This window comes from Lactuca virosa, chromosome 6, assembly GCF_052849685.1.
Source record: "Lactuca virosa cultivar CGN04683 chromosome 6, Lactuca_virosa_CGN04683_v6, whole genome shotgun sequence".
NCBI lineage: Eukaryota > Viridiplantae > Streptophyta > Magnoliopsida > Asterales > Asteraceae > Lactuca > Lactuca virosa.
This window is the reverse complement of record NC_136431.1, coordinates 205,758,542-205,777,668: the sequence shown is the minus strand read 5'-3', so window position 1 is coordinate 205,777,668 and position 19,127 is coordinate 205,758,542. Positions and strand designations below refer to the sequence as shown.

Genomic DNA, 19,127 nt, shown 5'->3' with positions numbered 1-19,127 from the left:
TCATTGTATGAGTCTATTAATATATTATATTTTACATTAAATAACAATTTACCTAAAAGATAACAATGTATACTTAATTATATTATATATGGGTTTAATGTATGTTCATGTAACCACATTTTATCGCTTACCAATTTATGCAACAAATATTTATAACACAAATTATACAACTCTTCATTTGTTATTAACAATTCATAATTTTTTTGATACATAAATTATTAAAATGTCAACTTTATTGTATACACTGAAATATTGTTGTATATATCGGTTATAAGTTAATTTTGTTACATGCATTACTTGAAAAAATGAGAAGTTGTTGCACGAATATCAATTTAACCATTATTCGTTATGTAAATACTTTTCTAAGATTAATATTATTAATAATTAAATTCCTTCAATTATAATCAAATATTAAACAACATAAAAAGGATATACGTATTCATATAATACATATACGTTACGTTTTTTTAAATCCAACTAATAACTCTAAATTTCAATCATGATATTTAAATGATCAAACAAACTCATCCACTAATAAAGAGCTCGTATTCATCACTTGAAGGTTATACAGATTTGTTTTATCATTAAATCAAAGATAAGTCAAGGTTTTTCTGTATGATTTTATATTTTCATTAAATGAAAGGTATGTGCAATCAATAAAAAGAGGAAATACAGTGGTTTTATGTGAATGGTGGGTACCTAATAAATTCAATCGTGGGCATTGATGTTCAATATGTCCCACGCCCATTATATCGGCAAAGAAAAATGTGATTTTTAAAGACTTTTAAGCTTATTTATTTAATTCTTTTTAAGATGTTATTAAAATAGAATATAATATACGTATTTTTGGACATTGTTATTAAATTATTTTGAGTTTAATTATTAGTTTTTTTAGAAGGACGATACATATTTTCTGTATTCTCATAAATTATAATACATACAGTAAAACTGTAAACCCTTAACCATTTAGATCAATAGACAGCATGATTCATGTCACCATCAGATATATTTGAATCGGTTGTCGTTCTTTCTATAGAATATATCAATTTGGTAATGAATTAGTAATCTAGAATCGGTATTTTAGAGAAAAAAAAATTGTGTTTTCTATATTTACTTTTCAAAAATAAGATATCCCCAAATTTAGATCGAACCAATTTTCACTCTCTTTTTCTTTTTGTATTTTTCAGTTCATTTGGATAAAATAGTTACAACGGCCGCGATAAAAACGTCGTCTATATATAAACTATATAAAGTTGAATATTTGTCCAGCCTGTCCACCAGATCTCCACCGTCACCGACCGCCGTCGTCGGCGATCGTCAACTCCGCCACTTTCTTCCTCAAAATATTATATAATGAATCTATCAATTATATAAACAATATAAGGCAATTCTTTCACACTCCTACTAAAGCTACAATTGCTCCACTCCTTCTCTCTGAAAGTCTGAAACTATCTTTTCTGAATGCCAAAGTTAGCGGGGGAAAGTTAGAGAAGAGAGTAGATCTGCGTTTTAATCAATCAGGTACTTTTTGCTTTGCTGCGGAATCAATCGTACTCGTTCAATTTCAATTCTACTACTTCTGATGTCTTCTGTTTGTATTTTGATTTGCACTTTGTTGATTTACTATGTGAACTCGTTGCATTTATTATATTATGATTCTTCGTTATAACCTGCTCGAACTTCTTTTAGATTTCGTGAAAATGATTGATGAATTGATGTTCTTGTCGTTATATGCCTTTTTTTGTTTAATGATTTGTATTAGAGCAGCAATGTCGGTTTGTGATATAAAATTTTAATTAGGAACTGGTTAACTGGTGCTATAGCTTGATCTGCATGCTTGTCCTGATCTGAATTAGTTAGTCGTTTTTACTAGTTTGGGATAAGTTCTCTACACTTAAGATGCTTTTTTCTGGAAATCCAAACCGACTTATTTCCCTCATCTTGATCTACTAAACCGATAGCTTTTCCCCCTAGGTTATCGCCTGGATCTCTGATTTTGTCTAGCACGCAGTACAGCGAAGTGCGTGAGAAATTTAATAAGCCAAAATTTTACGCCTTCTGCTCCCAATTAAATGCACTTTAGGTTTTACCAAATCGAATGAAATGCTTTGTTTTAGGTAAGAGTAGAATCCAGTCAATCCACATTACTAATCGTTACAAACCAAAAATTCAGTTGATTTTGATCCTCAAGCTTTCTCAATTTTGTTATGATCAAAAGGGATCTTGGATATTTAACCAATATTCAACCAACAGCAAGATTCCTATAGCGAGAGTATTATTAAGATTTCCAATTTCTTGCATCCCAAAGTCTAAATCATTACTGTTTCCATTACCAAATATGCAATTACTTGTCTTGTTAGAAACTTATCTTGATCTCCTATGTTTCATTAAATCATGTTTCCATTTGTGTCTTTTGACTATTGATTATTTTATGGCTGAAAAAACCCGTTTGAAGTAAGTTATAACTTTCAGGCCCAAGGTTCTGAAGCACAATATGGGGTCTAAGAACAATCCAGCAAATAGAAGAAGAAGTCCATTATCTATAATCATTGTATTTGGGCTCTGTTGTTTCTTCTACTTACTAGGAACATGGCAGAAAAGTGGTTTTGGAAAGGGAGATAGTATAGCAATGGACATAACCAAGAAAACAGAATGTGAGGAAGACTTTTCCACCCTTGATTTCCACCCTCATCACAATATTCCCATTCCTGATTCTTCCAAACCAAAATCCAAAACCTTCAAACCATGTGATGTCAAATACACCGATTACACCCCCTGCCATGAACAAGACAGAGCCATGAGGTTCCCAAGAGAAAACATGGTATACAGAGAAAGACATTGCCCCCCTCAAGAAGAAAAGTTGAAATGTCTTATTCCAGCTCCAAAAGGGTATTCAACTCCATTTCCATGGCCAAAAGGTCGTGATTATGTCCATTATGCAAATGTCCCTTTCAAACATTTAACTGTTGAGAAGGCGAATCAACATTGGGTTGAGTATCAAGGCAATGTCTTTAAGTTTCCAGGTGGTGGAACAATGTTTCCTCAAGGAGCAGATGCATATATTGATGAACTTGCATCAGTGATTCCAATTGCTGATGGATCTGTTAGAACTGCTCTTGATACTGGTTGTGGGGTAGGTTTTCTTATCAACCTCTTCCTTTGTATTACAACATTGTCATATCCTAATACAAAACAATTTTCAAAGTATACAATACCATTCTGATGGGATTGATTTAACATATTGGCATAGGTTGCAAGCTGGGGTGCATATCTGATGAAGAGAAATGTTTTAGCCATGTCATTTGCACCAAGGGACAATCATGAAGCACAAGTTCAGTTTGCTTTAGAGCGAGGTGTCCCTGCTATTATTGGTGTTCTTGGATCAATAAAACTTCCTTTTCCATCAAGAGCTTTTGATATGGCTCAATGCTCACGATGTCTCATACCATGGGGTGAGAATGGTGAGTCACTACTAATTTAAAACTATATTTTCTCCAAATTGGTAGATTTTGTAAAGTACAATGGTGTAATAGGAAACATTGAAAATTATGTGCAGATGGGAAGTATCTAATGGAGGTTGATCGAGTTCTTAGGCCTGGTGGATTTTGGATTTTATCTGGTCCTCCAATTAACTGGAAGACATACTATCAGACATGGAAAAGGTCAAAGGAGGATTTGAGAGCTGAACAAAGAAAGATTGAAAAACTTGCTGAATCTCTTTGTTGGGAGAAGAAATATGAGAAAGGAGATATTGCTATTTGGAGAAAGAAAGTTAATCCCAAATCTTGCAAAATCAATCCTGCAAATTTCTGTAAATCAACTGATACCGATAATGTCTGGTGAGTCCTTCTCTCCTTGACAACAAGTCCTGGTCCCACCAAACACAGTATAACCTGTTCTGTCATGTCAGTCTTGTCATCACAACATGTTCTATAATGTCATGTCATGCCAGTATAACTTGTTTTTTTGTATAAATATGATTTTATAAAGCAAAAAAAACATATTTGAAACAAAATTTTCAAAAAAAAAGATGTAAAAAACTAAATTTAGGATGAATTTGTAACAAAATTTTAAAATCTAGGCCAAAAGTGTATATTTTGGGCCAAATTTGTAATAAAATTTAAAATCTGGGCCAAAAGTGTAATTTTAGAAAGTTGGATGACCTGTTAACCGGATAAAATGGTCAAACTGAATATCATTTCCGGTTTTTGGGACTTAATTGACTAAAAAAAGAAGATAAGGACTAAATCGATTATGAGGCCTAAACATAAGGACAACTTGTCATATCATGTCCATACATTGTATATGCATATAATTTTATAGTTTTATTAAAACTTAATATATTAATATATTTTGTGATAAAAAAAAAATGATTGCTTTATTTATGATAGGTACAAGAAAATGGAAACATGTGTAACTCCATACCCGAAAGTAAAGACTGTGAATGAAGTGGCAGGAGGGGAGTTGAAAAAGTTTCCAGCAAGGCTACAGGCAGTGCCACCTGTCATATCCAAGGGACTAGTTCCAGAAGTTTCTATTGAATCTTATCAAGAAGACAGTAAAATTTGGAAGACATATGTTGCTACTTACAAAAGGGCAAATCGGTTAATTGGCACTTCAAGATATAGAAATATAATGGATATGAATGCTGGTTATGGAGGTTTTGCTGCAGCAATTGAGTCTAATAAATTATGGGTGATGAATGTTGTGCCTACTATTGCTCCAAACACATTGGCTCTTGTTTTTGAGCGAGGTCTTATTGGTATATATCATGACTGGTGAGTTCCATAATTTTTATAAAATTGGATATAATAAACAAAGGTTGTTATTAATTATTATTGCAAAATTTATTGTCCAAATGTTGTCTTTCAGGTGTGAAGGCTTCTCAACTTACCCAAGAACATATGATCTTATTCATGGAAATGGTCTATTCAGCTTGTATGAGAACAAGTAAGTCTCTTCATATTTATGAATACATATCTTTTAAAACACAAATGGTTTTATGATAAAAAAAAATTAATACCTTTGCGACATTGTAATGGTGATTTTTTTTTTAAAATAATACTATATTCAAGAAAATAATTTCAAGAGCAATTGTTTTGTAACAAGATGTGTCGATTTCTTTGTAGCAAACATCTTTAAAGCATGACAAAATATTTGTCTTACTACACATTGTAAAAACATGATTTTTTTTTTCTTTTTTGTCTTTTTAGAAGTTTGAGGATTTCATGATGTACTAAACTTTAAATATGACATCTTTTTTATAGGGACCAGTTTTTAAGACGTAAGGGATTATATAAAGACAAAACTTTAAGATGAGTGACCACAAATTTTAAAAATGTGACTTTATATAGTCAAAAGTTGGAAAAAAGTTTATCATCATAAAAGTTAATGTTTTTTTTAATGATAATATGGGAAGATGGTCACTTTTCTCTACTTTACAGTAAAACGTTGTACTATGAAATTATTTGTTATAATTTTAAAGGTAGCAATAGAGTTTTGAAATTGCAATGCTATAACAAAAAATGGAGATTAAATTGTTGAATTGCCTAAACAGATGTGATCTAGAAGACATCCTCCTAGAAATGGATCGAATTTTGAGGCCCGAAGGGTTAGTGATCCTTCGAGATGAAGTAGATGTGTTGACCAAAGTCATGAAAATTACAGCTGGCATGAGATGGGATGTTAAATTGCTCGATCATGAAGAGGGGCCTTTTGTTCCAAAAAAGATATTTGTCGCGTATAAACAATATTGGGTTGGAAACAAAGGGAATGATACATCAAGTGAGTGATTAACAAAACGTTTAGTAAAAAAAAGTAGTATTTTGTATTATCCCACGACCCAAACGGATTTTTTCCATAAGAGGAAAATCAAGATTTGCGTTGGTTATATGCATTTCGATGTGGGTGTGTTGATGTAGATTGTTTTTAACTATTCGTAAAAACCTTTTAATGTTGTTATTTTTAGGTTATTTAGCTTAAAAGTATTGCATGGTTGATAGGTTTTTGATACGGCATACAATGGGTGTGCATGGTAATTGAGGTGACAACGTAAATATGTTGAAATTTTTTGGTTATTAGGCCAGGTTGTCATAATACTATGTAATGCAAGTTTTAATACCAAATATCAAAAAACATAATTAAAAAAAAAATATCATTTAATGTCTTACAATTGTTCAAACGGGGTTTTCATATTTTGGAAATAATCTAAAAGGGTATCATTGTTAATATTATCTTTCACATCTAGAAGCGAAGCTTGAAGATTAGTTGGGAAATTGAAGCTAAGGACTTCACATAGGAGTTTAGAAGGTACCTATTCTTCAATTTGCACTCAAACCTCCTTTGTTTTGCTTTGATTTGGAGTTTGGATGTGTTTTGAAGCTTTGAAACATTAACATTGATGAATTCTAAATGGAGATGTATTTTATGAAACTGATGAATGTAACCTTCGTTTAAGTTTTCTAACTCATTCACGGTTAGAGAATCCATCATAACTAAAGTTTGACATATTAGGATCTAATTGAAGTTGTCATTGTGCTTGAGAGCTTCAAAGGAGGTTTGAGTTGAATTTATGATATGAATTCTTAATTCAATAGGTTCAAAACGGGAAATTATCAGAAAAGTCCCAATATTTTCGGAAAAGTTTCACTTTAGTCCCAAAATTTCTTTTTTGAACATAAAAGTCCCGATTATTTCATTTTGGCTCAAATTAATAAAAAAATCATCTTTTTTCTTTTAACAGGAAATGATATGTTATCATGTAAAATCAAATAATCGGGACTTTTCTGTTTAAATTGTTTTTTGGACTAAAGTGAAAATTTTCCGAAAATATTGGGACTTTTCTGACAATTTCCCGTTTCAAAACAATTGATATGCCATAAATCTAACTTTTTTTTTGTTCGAAAGAGGCCATAAATCTAACTTAATTAACTTCTTATTTGAATTCACTACCATTGATGATTTAATGAGAGGTGGATGATAAAAACTCATTTTGAGGTTCGAGTGATGCTTATTGTTCATAATCAAGTTTTTTGAGAGTTTAGAACATTGAATCATCAAATTAGATTCATAGATCAAGGTGTAATTAATGTGTTTTGATGGTTATAAGATGGAGTATGATCAAAATCATAAAGTGTAGTTTTAAAGTGTTTGGAATAAGTTTGGACATCACTTAAGTCGTTTTGCTCAAAATTGAGTTGTGTAGTAGGGACTCGGTTGAGTATATGCCAAGGCATGGGTCGACTCGCTCAAGAGTAACCTCTTAGATATAACTAAATTTTTTTAACTTTTTCTGATTAAGATCAAACTTCTTCCATAAATTCCTCACCACTTTTTATAAGCTTTGGTATGGTTGAATTATGATAGTTAGGGCTAGAAATCGTGTTTATGAGGATTTTTAAGGATTAATTCATTGATAATTGACTTAATTGTTGATGGTTATTAAGTGTTCATACTACACTTGGAGTGAAGACATGTGTTTAAAAGTGCTAATGTGAGTTACTATCATGAACACATGTCCATAAACTTATATTTATGAAGTATGCCTTTATTGAATGCGTTCGTTTATGCAATATTCATATATAGTATGATATATCAATATTCACGAAACACATTTCAAAAGGGTCATAACGATATTTAAATAGTTCCCAAAGAGTAAGAGTATATTTTTTCTTGAAGTGTTATAAAGAGTACACATGTCAGTGTTTATTTTGAAAAGTCTTAAAAGAGTAAGAGTTAATTGGTGTATTAGAGAGTTCATCATAACCATTGCATCCATGTATGTTGCATTATGACTTGAGTGGAGCTCCGAGCACCTAAAAGTTGAACTAAAGAGTTGAGCACAATGTGTCATGCAGTGAGAGATGTTTGTTTTGTGTTTAACATTTTAGAAATGTCGTAATCGAGGGGATAAACTTTACAAACCTATTTCATGGTTTCATATGTGATAGTCACATGATTCCAAATTAATAAAATTAGTAAGACAAGCCAAGTCTTGGTTAAGCCTTAACCCACCATCATTCCCCTTGCAAGAAAAAGACTTATACCAGAAAATAGGATTGTATGCATGTGGATTGTTAGTTGTTAATGTTATACTATTATGATGTTAAAAGTTAAAGTGTTTAAATGCTATTATCTTATTTTTCTTGTTGAATTTAAAGAGTTCATGGTTTTTTCTCTACAATATAGTAGGGGTGTGCAAAAAACCACATAAACCGCCCACACCACACCAAACCGCACCGCATAATGCGGTTTAGAATTTCACGGTGCGGTTTGCGGTTCGTAATTTTGTCAAACCGCACTATGCGGTGCGGTTTGCGGTTTATAGTTACCAAACCGTGGTTCGAACAACACCGCATCGTATTAATAATAGTTATATATATATATATATATATATATATATATATATATATCTAATCTAACTCTTCTAATAAATGAAACCTGAAAATTACACGTGTCAGCTTTTTAGAATGTCTCTTTGACACGTGTCATTTTTCTATGATTCTTATTATTATTTTTTTTGTAGCAAATCAAATTCAATTCAAAATTTGAAAATACAAAATTATATCCTAATAACATTATCATGTTTATTTTGCTTAACAAATTAATTCATAATTACTTACAATCGACAATATATTGGTTTTTTTATATTTATTATTTTTTTATATATATAAAATTTTTAAATATACCGACCGTGGTTTTATACGGGTTATAACCTAGTATATATATATATATATATATATATATATATATATATATATATATATCAAAGTTTCCAACTACCAAATACTTCATATTGTCGAATAACTTTTTTATATATCATGATGGTTAAATATGGTAATATAACATCAAATTTCATAAGTCACGACAACTTAGCAAACCATTCCATGGTTTTTTGTTCACAATATCTATGCTTTTTAAAGGGTATGCAATATAATTAATAAATTTTGAAAGTGTTTAAATGGAATGATTAACAACAAAAGTTATAAATTGGAACAACTAATCAAACCATATAAAACGCACAAACCGCCCGAATGAAACCGCACCGCATAATGCGGTTTAGAGTTTTCGCAGTGCGGTTTGCGGTTTCCAAAAAACTCAAACCGCATGTGCGGTGCGGTTTGCGGTTTCAATTCTAAACCGCACCAAACCGCACCGTGAATACCCCTACAATATACTACTATGCTCGATTTTATAATTTGAATTTTTTAAATTTTTTTAAGGTGTCCTCACGAGTCTTCACCGAAAAAAGAGTCTTCACATGATCCTGTTTATATATATATATATATATATATATATATATATATATATATATATATATATATATATATATATATATATATATATATATATGGTCCGATTCCGGTAAGGACTCTTTTTCCGGTGAGGACATCTTAAAAAATTGAAAAAAAATAAAAATCATAAAATCGAGCATAATACTATTTTGGAGAGAAAAAAAAATCGATCATTAAAATTGAATCATGGATAATAAAAAATGAATTATGGATAATTCATTAAAAAGAGGTCTTCAGTCCTCACATGATTCTGTTTATATATATATATATATATATATATATATATATATATATATATATATATATATATATCCTCTTTAATAAATGAAGATTTTTTTTGTCACTTATAACATTCCCATTCAATTTGTCAAATGTCATTTTATGGTTATTTTGAATTGATTTTTTCCCCATATCATTTTATGAGTTTTTTCTATTTTATTAAATTCCACATGTTATTTTAATGTAATAATTGCAATAAATGTACTAATAAATAGATATTAATTTCATTAATAAACTTACATTTTAATTTCAAAATTCCTAAAATTAAAGCTCGTTAGTTTCTTTTCTTTATTTAAATTAGTTGTTTAAATTTAAAAGATAAAAAAACATTTTCATTGTAATAAATCATTATTTTTTTTTATTTTCTTATAAATTCAAAGTTTTCAAATAGTTTGACATATATATATATATATATATATATATATATATATATATATATATATATATATATATATATATATATATATATGCTTAAACGGTCTTTGGAGGCTTGGGCATATATTTGTTGTTGGTCGTTGGTAACCAATAGTAAATTTGTAAGATAACAAGAGTTGGGTGCTGTTTGTTTTTTCTGAGGTAAAATGTCTACAGTCTGCAGACCACATCTGTAGACCTCTGCAACAGAAGAGGTGGACCAAACGTCTGCAGTCTGAAAAAAGAAGACTGTTTGTTTTTTTTAACATCTGCAGGCTACTAACATAAACTAAAATCTAAGTAAACTGATTTTTTTTAAACTACAAAGTGATTTTTTAATATATTTATGACTTTGTTACAAATAATTAATAAATCTAAATCAACTTTTAAGTATTATTGTATAAAAGTGAAAATAAAAATGATACAAATTAACGTATATATTTGATAAAAACCAACAATTTTGGTCGCAAAGTTATGTCTAAATATTGTAATTAGGAATCAAAGAATTTGATATATAAATGAATGGAAATAAACTTCGATTTTTTCAATTAAATCAATTAAAAACGTGTCATAAATATTTTTTCTAAGAAATTAACGATGGTTTATTAAATAATGTTGTATAAAATTTGGCACAAAAAAATATAAGAATACATTATTTTTTTTCATATCTATATAAACAATTTAAAGGACCATTATTGTAATAAACTTTTATTTATAAATTTGTGAAAAATATCATGTTTGTGTCGTCAAACTTGTTTTTAAGTATTGAATTTTGTTTTTCAAATTGTTTATCACTAATAAAGTTGGAATAAATATAAATTCAAAAAAACTAAAAAAAAAAGTATATGTGTTTTTTTAGGCTAGAAGATGTTAGAAGACTCTGGTCCACATCTGCGCCAAGAAGAGGGCGCGCAAACATTTTTAGGTCTGCAGTCTTCAAAAAAAACAAACAGTCTGCGAAGGCTAATGTCTGCGCGTGGTCTGCGACGCGCAGACAGAAGAGGCCACGAAGATCCGCGGACAAAAAACAAACACCACCTTAGTTAAGATATTTATTGTTAGTAATTAATTGCAAGAGCCTTATATAAATGAAAGTGGAAAGGTTAAAACTTTAGAAGAAAATGTTGGTATATAATTGGCAAGATAACATCATTTAAAGGACTGGTTTTGTTGAAGGAATATAGCATTTATCACATTGTTTGGAAATACGGTTGTAATGTTGCTTTAGCAATTTGTCGTGTGGATGGAGAAAATTTGTGTTGGTTTGTACAAGCTCTACTCAAATATTTTAAAAGTGATTTTAAAGAACTCTAAAATATGACTATGTTTAGAGGTTTTTGAAAAATGTTATAAAATTCCTTATATTTTTGTCTAGAATTTACCGAGTAGTTAAAATTCCATCAAATTATGATTACAATTCTTTTAATAATCTTTTAATTGAAAAACTACATCAAGGCCATCTTAATTCATGTTGTAGTTCTAACAAATTTCATATCAGTCGAGAACCGGTTTTAGCTTTATACTCTTTTGTTCATCTCTAAATGTAAGCAACCGAGTACATAGTTGATGATACATTTATTCTTGTCATGATTTTCCATTTATGAACCTTTAAAAATTTAAAAATAATACAACTCAAAATCATTCTATGTTAAATGAATTAACTTTGTCAAATCTATTTGTTACGAAAATGAATAAAGCAAGACCAGCCCATGATGCCATTATCATTATGGTGTATCAAGGTGTGCCAAAAGGAAAAGGCCAAAATATCAAGAATCCCTTTGAGTAGGGTGTGAAGTAATTTGGAAATTCAAATTTTACTTTTTAATTTTTATATGTTATTATAAAGTATTAAATATTTAAATGTACAAGATGTATCTATTCAAATATAATAATGTCTTCTCGGGTCTATTTTTTTAAGTTAAGAGGCGTATGAATGGATTTGTTGATATGTATTTTACATAAGATCCTTCTGGATAATTGAAATTTGATATTCAAATACGTAAATATTAAACAGTTAAACGCCATAAATACGGCTCTAAAAAACAAAAAGAGTTCGAGACAAGTTTATACTATAAACTCATTATATGCTTTAAGCATCCAAAATAAAATAAAAGACTTTTTCACTTTTTTTTTTGCCTCAACTCAACAAACCATAAAGTCTATTTCTACAATTTCAATTTGTATCATTTTTTTATACAAATCAGTATACTTCATAGTATATGAAGCTTAAATAACTTAATAATATATAACTATTTATATTTGTATGTCATTGAAAAAAAATTAAAACATATATATATTCTGATTTAAATTTACTTATTCTTTTATATAAATATACATATTTGAGATTAAATTAAAATAAATAAATATTATATATACACAATTTTTTTTTCTAAAAGGCAACAAATTAAAATAAATACATCTTAATTAATATATAATAAATGATATTTCATTACAAAAATGCTTCTGACTTTTTCTTATTTATATCTTATAAAATTAAAAAAATAAGATTTATAGATTAAAGTTTTATATAGATTTTTACATTTTATTTAAAAAAACAACCATTTTTATTAGTTGTTAATAGAATAAATGTATAAAATATATTCACTATGGAAAAAAAAAACTAAGTAATTTTACAACTTTGGTGAACAAAACTACGTTTCAAGGAAATTTATTCAATAACTTGTTTTTTTTTCTTCTTTCACCAAGTTATTTTACCCAAAGATATTTCAAGAAAACTTATATTGATTTTCTAAATTCACATTTATACTCAAAATAGAATTATAAAAGACTTGATCAACCCACATTATTCCACTTTTTAATGAGATAAAATGTTACATATTTATGTCTCTTAGATATTAGTTAAAATTTTAGTTATAATCATCAAAATGTTCTAATGATGATGATTCAGAATAAACACATTTAAAATGAAGTATTTTTTTGAATCCAACAAATTTCAACTTTGAAATCATATGTTGTTTAAAAAAAATATCTTCATTGTACATTAAACTTTGTATAATGTTATCCCATCTTTGACAGGATGGGTTTTATGGGAGTGGTTGTTGACTTGATGGAGAGCTTATGTAATATACTAATATGTCTTCACTTGGCGAACCCCTTTTGTCCAATTGTATTTGTAGATATTTTTTCCAATAAAAAGAATACCAAATGAAGTTGTTGATAGATACGATATATTTGTAATATTAATTTTGATTTGTAATAATTTGAGTTTCCCTTTGTTAAAGAGTATCTTAAATGTATTCTCAAGTCTCAAAGAGCTTATTTCATATAGATGATACTTTTAAATTATAATAGAGATATCCTATCATTTATCTTATTTTAAAATTATCACAACTCTTCAACTTACCAAAGAGTTTTTGGTCTAGCAGTAATGAGTGACTCTCATTTGAAAGATCATGAGTTCAAGTCTAACTTAAGACTTAGATGGTGATAGTTATGAGTAAATTAGTTTTCCGTTTCATAACAAACTACTACAACTAAGTAATCTTTTTAGAACAACAAACACACATATTTCTTATCCTACTCCTTTATATTTTGACATGTTACAACTCAATTACTTACTTAGGTTATTGTCTCATTACACCATATAAGACTTTAAACAACATTTTACACCAACAGTTGTTGCTTTGAAACACCGATGAGGCTAACTGATAATCACCATGGGCCGAGTTTGTTAGCCACGACGTGACCATGGGCTGGTCACGACGTGAGTATCAGCTGATAGTGATGTTGACTATTGACATTGACTGTTGACTTTTGACATAGGTTGACTTTTGGCCAAATTTTTAATTTTAGAATGTAGACTAAGAGTTTACTTTGTGTGGTTTATTAAGAGGTGTATAGCAGTCGTTCGTTGGCTGTGAGAGGTGTTAGTTGTTGACTACGTCAGCAAAGTAAGTCTTATCACTATACGATATATGATGCTAGTTGTTTTTGTGATACTTGCATGAAAGACCAGGTGGTGACCCCTGAGACTTGTATCTAAGACCCGGATCTGGCCCTCGAAATTGCAAGGAAAGACCATGATTTGGCCCATGGCAAGAAGTGGTTGTAAGACTATGACTTGGCCCATGGCAAGAAGTGGTTGTAAGGCTATGACTTGGCCCATAACATGCACTATCTTATGTATGATATGTGGTATTTTGTGGGACTCACTAAGCTTTATGCTTACGGTTTATGTTTAAAATGTTTTCAGGTACATCCAGTTCCAAAGGAAAGGGCCCCGACTTAACCGCATAGCATCCCCTGATGGCTTTTCCAAACTGATTATTATTGTTTTACTATGATGTTTGAGAGATGCATTTTACTCTGATTGGTTTTAGAACAAACGTTTGTATGGATTTGATGGTTTAAAAATGAAAATTTTAGTTGGTATTTTTGGAACGTTACATGACATCAATATATTCTCACTGAAAATGTTAGGAAGTTGCCAAAACCTTCCATACTCCATTAATCTATACAAGCAGAGGTTAACAATCTCATATTGGAACCTACAATATGGTAGATGTCATCATTCCATGATGACGAGGGTTTAAATTCTGTATGTGATATAGGTAGATTTAAAGAGTAGTTTATGAGTATATTAGAGGTGTGCATTGTCGTTCTAAAAAAACAGTCTCATGTTGGATCTAAACCCACTACCCATCGCTTCACACAAACAACCCCCCCCCCCCCCACCCCCCCCCCCCCACACACACACAAACATGGATATAGTCATATATTTATCCTTTCATGCATTGACTCAAATTAAATAGATACTTAATTTCTCTATATGCTACTAATGAAATACTAATCTATTTGTTCAAATTAAAGATATGTTGAATTTCATTAGATGGTTACATCTTAAAAACGGTTATTTGACAACCTTAAGTTGTTGAAAGGAAAAAAGATAATAAACCAAGGACGATGAAAATATTATTGAACTATAAATGTTGTCAGAATGTAACGAAAATTTGCTTTTGTTTTTAAAAGACAATTGTAAAACATATAAATCTCAGTTACTTTAGTCTTTTAAAAACAATAATAAAAGTTCGTTATCTTTTAACAACATTTATTTAGTTTAATGATATTTTAAAAATATTTTATATAATTTATTACATATTATGACATAAACCCTTTGCTAAATTATTTTAATTAATGACTTTTTCAATAACTTCATGTGGTAGAATGAACTCTTTTATGTAGGGGTGAGCAAAAACCGAACCGATAAAATAAAAACCGCAAAAACCGTAATAAACCGCAACCGAAAAACCAAAACCGACGCAAAAACCGATGGTGCGAATTTTTTTTTTTTTTGAAAAACCGAATTTATTGGTGCGGTGCGGTTTTTATCTAGAAACCGAATCACCAAAACCGAACCGCACCGCAAGCTTATTAACAATAAAATAAATCACTAATTTATATTATACAATTATACATATTATTTAAAAAACTAATAAATTCTAATTTATACATATATTATATATTGAATTTGACGGTAATTAGTAATTAAGTATTAGGTTTAATATGTGAGTTTGTCACTTTGTGTTTGTGACTTAATGATTATGTGTAAAGTGTAAACACTATGTGGGCTACAACTTGCAAGGTTGTAACTTCTAAGCGCAAATTGAATAAAAATATGAGCTTGAGAATATGGGTTACAAATGAAGTGATCAACTAAACAACATAAAAAACTCAAAATTACAGCTTCTAAATGTGAAGAAACGAAATGACACCATGACATACAATTATAAATCTTCACATGAACTTCACGGTTAAAAATATCGTACCGGTGAAATTAAAAAACCGTACCATATGTTTGGCTTGGTTTAAAACCGACACCAAACCGGTACAAACCGAAACCGCACTCAAAAACTGCAAAACCAAACCATTGAAAAACCGCACCCGACGGTTTCTAGAATTCAAAAACCGCACATTGCGGTTTGCGGTTCGGTTTGGCCCTAAAACCGCACCAAACCGCACCATGCTCACCCTTACTTTTATGTGTATTACCCGTTAATCTAATCATGAAATCTAGGTTATTGATTAATTAAATAATTTACTTTTGGTTGTAAAGTTTTTTATTGGTGGTCGCCGGTTTGTGGTGTCTCATTCCCCTGGTCCACAAAGAAAAACAATTAGGGCCAGCAATTGAATAACATTTTTGGGATAAAGATCTTCTTAAAAAAACCAATTTTTGATTTTTGACATCTGGTTTCAGTTTATTCCCACACCCTTTTCCTCTCGTCTTCCAGTTCGAAATCTGAAAATTCAGCCATTTTTGCTGCCTATATGTGTAAGTACTTCATCCGATCATCCGCAATTTAGGTTCATTTCTTCTTCTCGATCAAAATTCTCAACTGGGTTATTGCAATTCTTGTTTCTTTTACTTTTTAAGATCGGGTTGAATTTCCTTGAATCATGAATCCAATGTTGGTGTCATGGATCAATTGGGTTTTCCTGCGATGATCTACAGACCCCGGATTGTGAATGCGTCGAATTATGTTTGCAAAATTCACGAGACCTTGTTTGGTTTCACGGAAAATTCATGTCTTAGCCTGCGGAAAATTTAGGTTTTAGGTCATATTGTTGTTCTTAAGCTGCATAATTTTGAGAAAAATTGACAGAAGAATCTTGTAGCTAACCGGATATATATATATACTATGAAAGGTGATCAAAATTGATTCTTTTGAGTTAAAGGTATGACTTTTATGAGTGATCAAATCTCTATGCTTACCAGAAAAGCAAAGAAGTAAACACCACCTTGATTTTGAATATCCTTATGATGGAAGTGGTTGTTAAAAGAAAATTAAGAAGCCCTAATTGAAACTAGTTATCTTATTTTGTTAATTTTGATGACTAAACTAACATTTCTATGCTACTTAGGTCATTAAACAAACATTTTTATGTTCAATCAATTAAGGTTTCTTATATCTACTTGTATTTCCTCACCTTTTTTCTTGTTTTGTGTTTACCCTTACTACAACTAATCTTATATTCAATTCCCTTTTGGCTATTATAATGTAGGATTGAAGTCATACGATTGTGGTTTTATCAACTTGAGGATAATCAATACAAAATATGGGTTGTAAGGGGTGTTTGGAATGTTTATTGAAGCTCCTAAACTTCTTGTTGACACTTCTTGGTCTTGCAATGGTGGGATATGGTGTTTACATGTTTATTATGTACAAAAGTTCGAAAGATGACTGGGGCCCACAACATGATGAATTAATACAACTTGGTCGCCCTATGTTAATGGCTATAACATTGTCTTCCAACAACATCTTTGATAACTTGCCTACTCTTTGGTATATGTTTTTTCTTGTTTCTTTTTTACTTAATGGACTTAATGTGATGTTTCTTTTTCACTTACTACAAAAAGTACAACTTTACAGAAAAAACTACAGACTTTATTTCTTTTCCAATCAAATCATTATAGTTTCAGATATTTTTTCAAATTAACCATTTTGAAGTGTTATATCAGGTTACACCAATTAAGTTTGTTATATCATGTCAAAATGGTTACTTTAACTAATGAAACATTTTTATTAAAGTAATTAACATTTTTTTTATGCAGGTTTATTTATCTATTTGTTGGTGTTGGTGCAATTTTGTTTGTCATATCTTGTTTTGGTTGCATTGGAGCAGCAACTCGAAGTGGATGTTGCCTAACTTGTGTATCCTACTTTACAGCTTCATTAAATCCATATTTTTTAAGATAATTACACATGCAATTTACTTTAATACCCCTCGTCCCACATGGATAAAAAAGAGATAAAAACCATAAAGGTTGAAAATCTATAACAACTTGTCTTAATGGATAAAGAATAAAAAGTCTGATCACTATAATTTTGGAGTTAGTATAAGACATGTATAAGGGTATATCGGTCATTATTTGTTTTCCTTAATCGAATTTAGTACTCTGTTCTTGTGATCTTGTTGATTATGGTGGAAGTGGGATGTGCTGCTTTTATCTTCTTTGACAAAAGCTGGAGATCCGTGAGTTTGCTTTAATATTTTTTTGAATATTTTGTATTAAAAATTTATCTGATTATTTAAATGTAAATTTGTTTTTAGAAAATTCCGGATGACAAAACGGGAGATTTTAACATGATGTATGGATTTATTGAGAAGAATTGGAACATATGCAGATGGGTTGCTCTTGGAGCTGTTGTATTGCAGGTAAAAGGCACTAATATCATGAAAATTACCATAATGCCCTTATTATTATTACTATTTATATAATGATTACAATTGGATTTTTTAGGTTCTTGTGTTCTTGTTAGCTCTTATGGTAAGGGCTGCAAATAGTCCAGAAGATTATGATAGTGATGATGAATACATAGCGGGCCCCAGGCAGCAACGACAGCCGTTGATTGGTAGACAACCACCACCTGCCGCCGGTGCCCCTGTCCCAGGAACCCTAGACAGCCGCCCTAGTAGAAATGACGCATGGAGTGCACGAATGAGGGAAAAGGTGCGTGTCTAAATTCTAAAACATTAGTATTTTTTTTCTTTTTTATTTCGTTTAGTTTTAAGTTTTATTTATAGCTAATTTTATTTTTGGTTTTGTGTGTGTGTGTGTGTGTGTGTGTGAACAGTATGGGCTTGATACATCGGAGTTCACATACAACCCAAATGAGTCAAACAGGTATCAACAGGTCAACGTCCAGCCAACTGAGGAAAAAAGCCGATGCACCATCATGTGAGAATGTGTGTTTTTGAAACCTATTTTTTGTTTTATTTATGTTTGATTATGTTTTTGTTGAGTGTGTATAAAACTCAGTTTCAGGAGTTTGCTTTGCTTTACTTTATTTATTTAACTCTTGTAATTTTGCTTTTTTATCCTAAGTTAACATATTATCTTGTGTATGTTGTCTTAGGTTTCATTGTTCATGTTAAAAATTGCCATGGTGTTGTTTCTTTTTTATTTGACTTGACATGACTTTAGTTTTAGGATTGGTTTAAAATTTGATTGAAATGAGTATAAAGAGAAATCAGTTTCGATTCTAGATTCTAAACTAGTTAAAGACTAAAATCTATCATGAATCAGGTTTTTATATTGTTATATATTTTAATATAATTGATTAAAATCACTTGTGTCATCCTTCTATTTTTTCTCGGTAGTTATGCAAAATTTATAGC

At 30.2% G+C, this 19,127-nt stretch overlaps 2 protein-coding genes across 2 annotated transcripts; both read left to right on the top strand.

Moving 5' to 3' along the window:
• The first annotated feature begins 1,191 nt into the window (after positions 1-1,191).
• LOC145119207 (putative methyltransferase PMT14) lies at positions 1,192-5,967 on the top strand. The gene is made up of 7 exons (XM_079054822.1): positions 1,192-1,521; positions 2,473-3,133; positions 3,251-3,461; positions 3,557-3,839; positions 4,392-4,778; positions 4,873-4,950; positions 5,558-5,967. Exons 2-7 carry the CDS (start codon positions 2,495-2,497, stop codon positions 5,790-5,792), a joined length of 1,833 nt encoding a protein of 610 aa, XP_078910948.1. The 5' UTR covers positions 1,192-1,521; positions 2,473-2,494; the 3' UTR covers positions 5,793-5,967.
• Positions 5,968-16,145: 10,178 nt separating this feature from the next.
• On the top strand, positions 16,146-18,854 carry LOC145120756 (tobamovirus multiplication protein 2A-like). Its single transcript, XM_079056553.1, has 7 exons — positions 16,146-16,278; positions 17,010-17,290; positions 17,560-17,659; positions 17,901-17,981; positions 18,060-18,164; positions 18,250-18,459; positions 18,584-18,854. The coding sequence occupies exons 2-7, from the start codon at positions 17,064-17,066 to the stop codon at positions 18,689-18,691; spliced, it is 831 nt and encodes a 276-aa protein (XP_078912679.1). The 5' UTR covers positions 16,146-16,278; positions 17,010-17,063; the 3' UTR covers positions 18,692-18,854.
• The last annotated feature ends 273 nt before the right edge of the window (positions 18,855-19,127 follow it).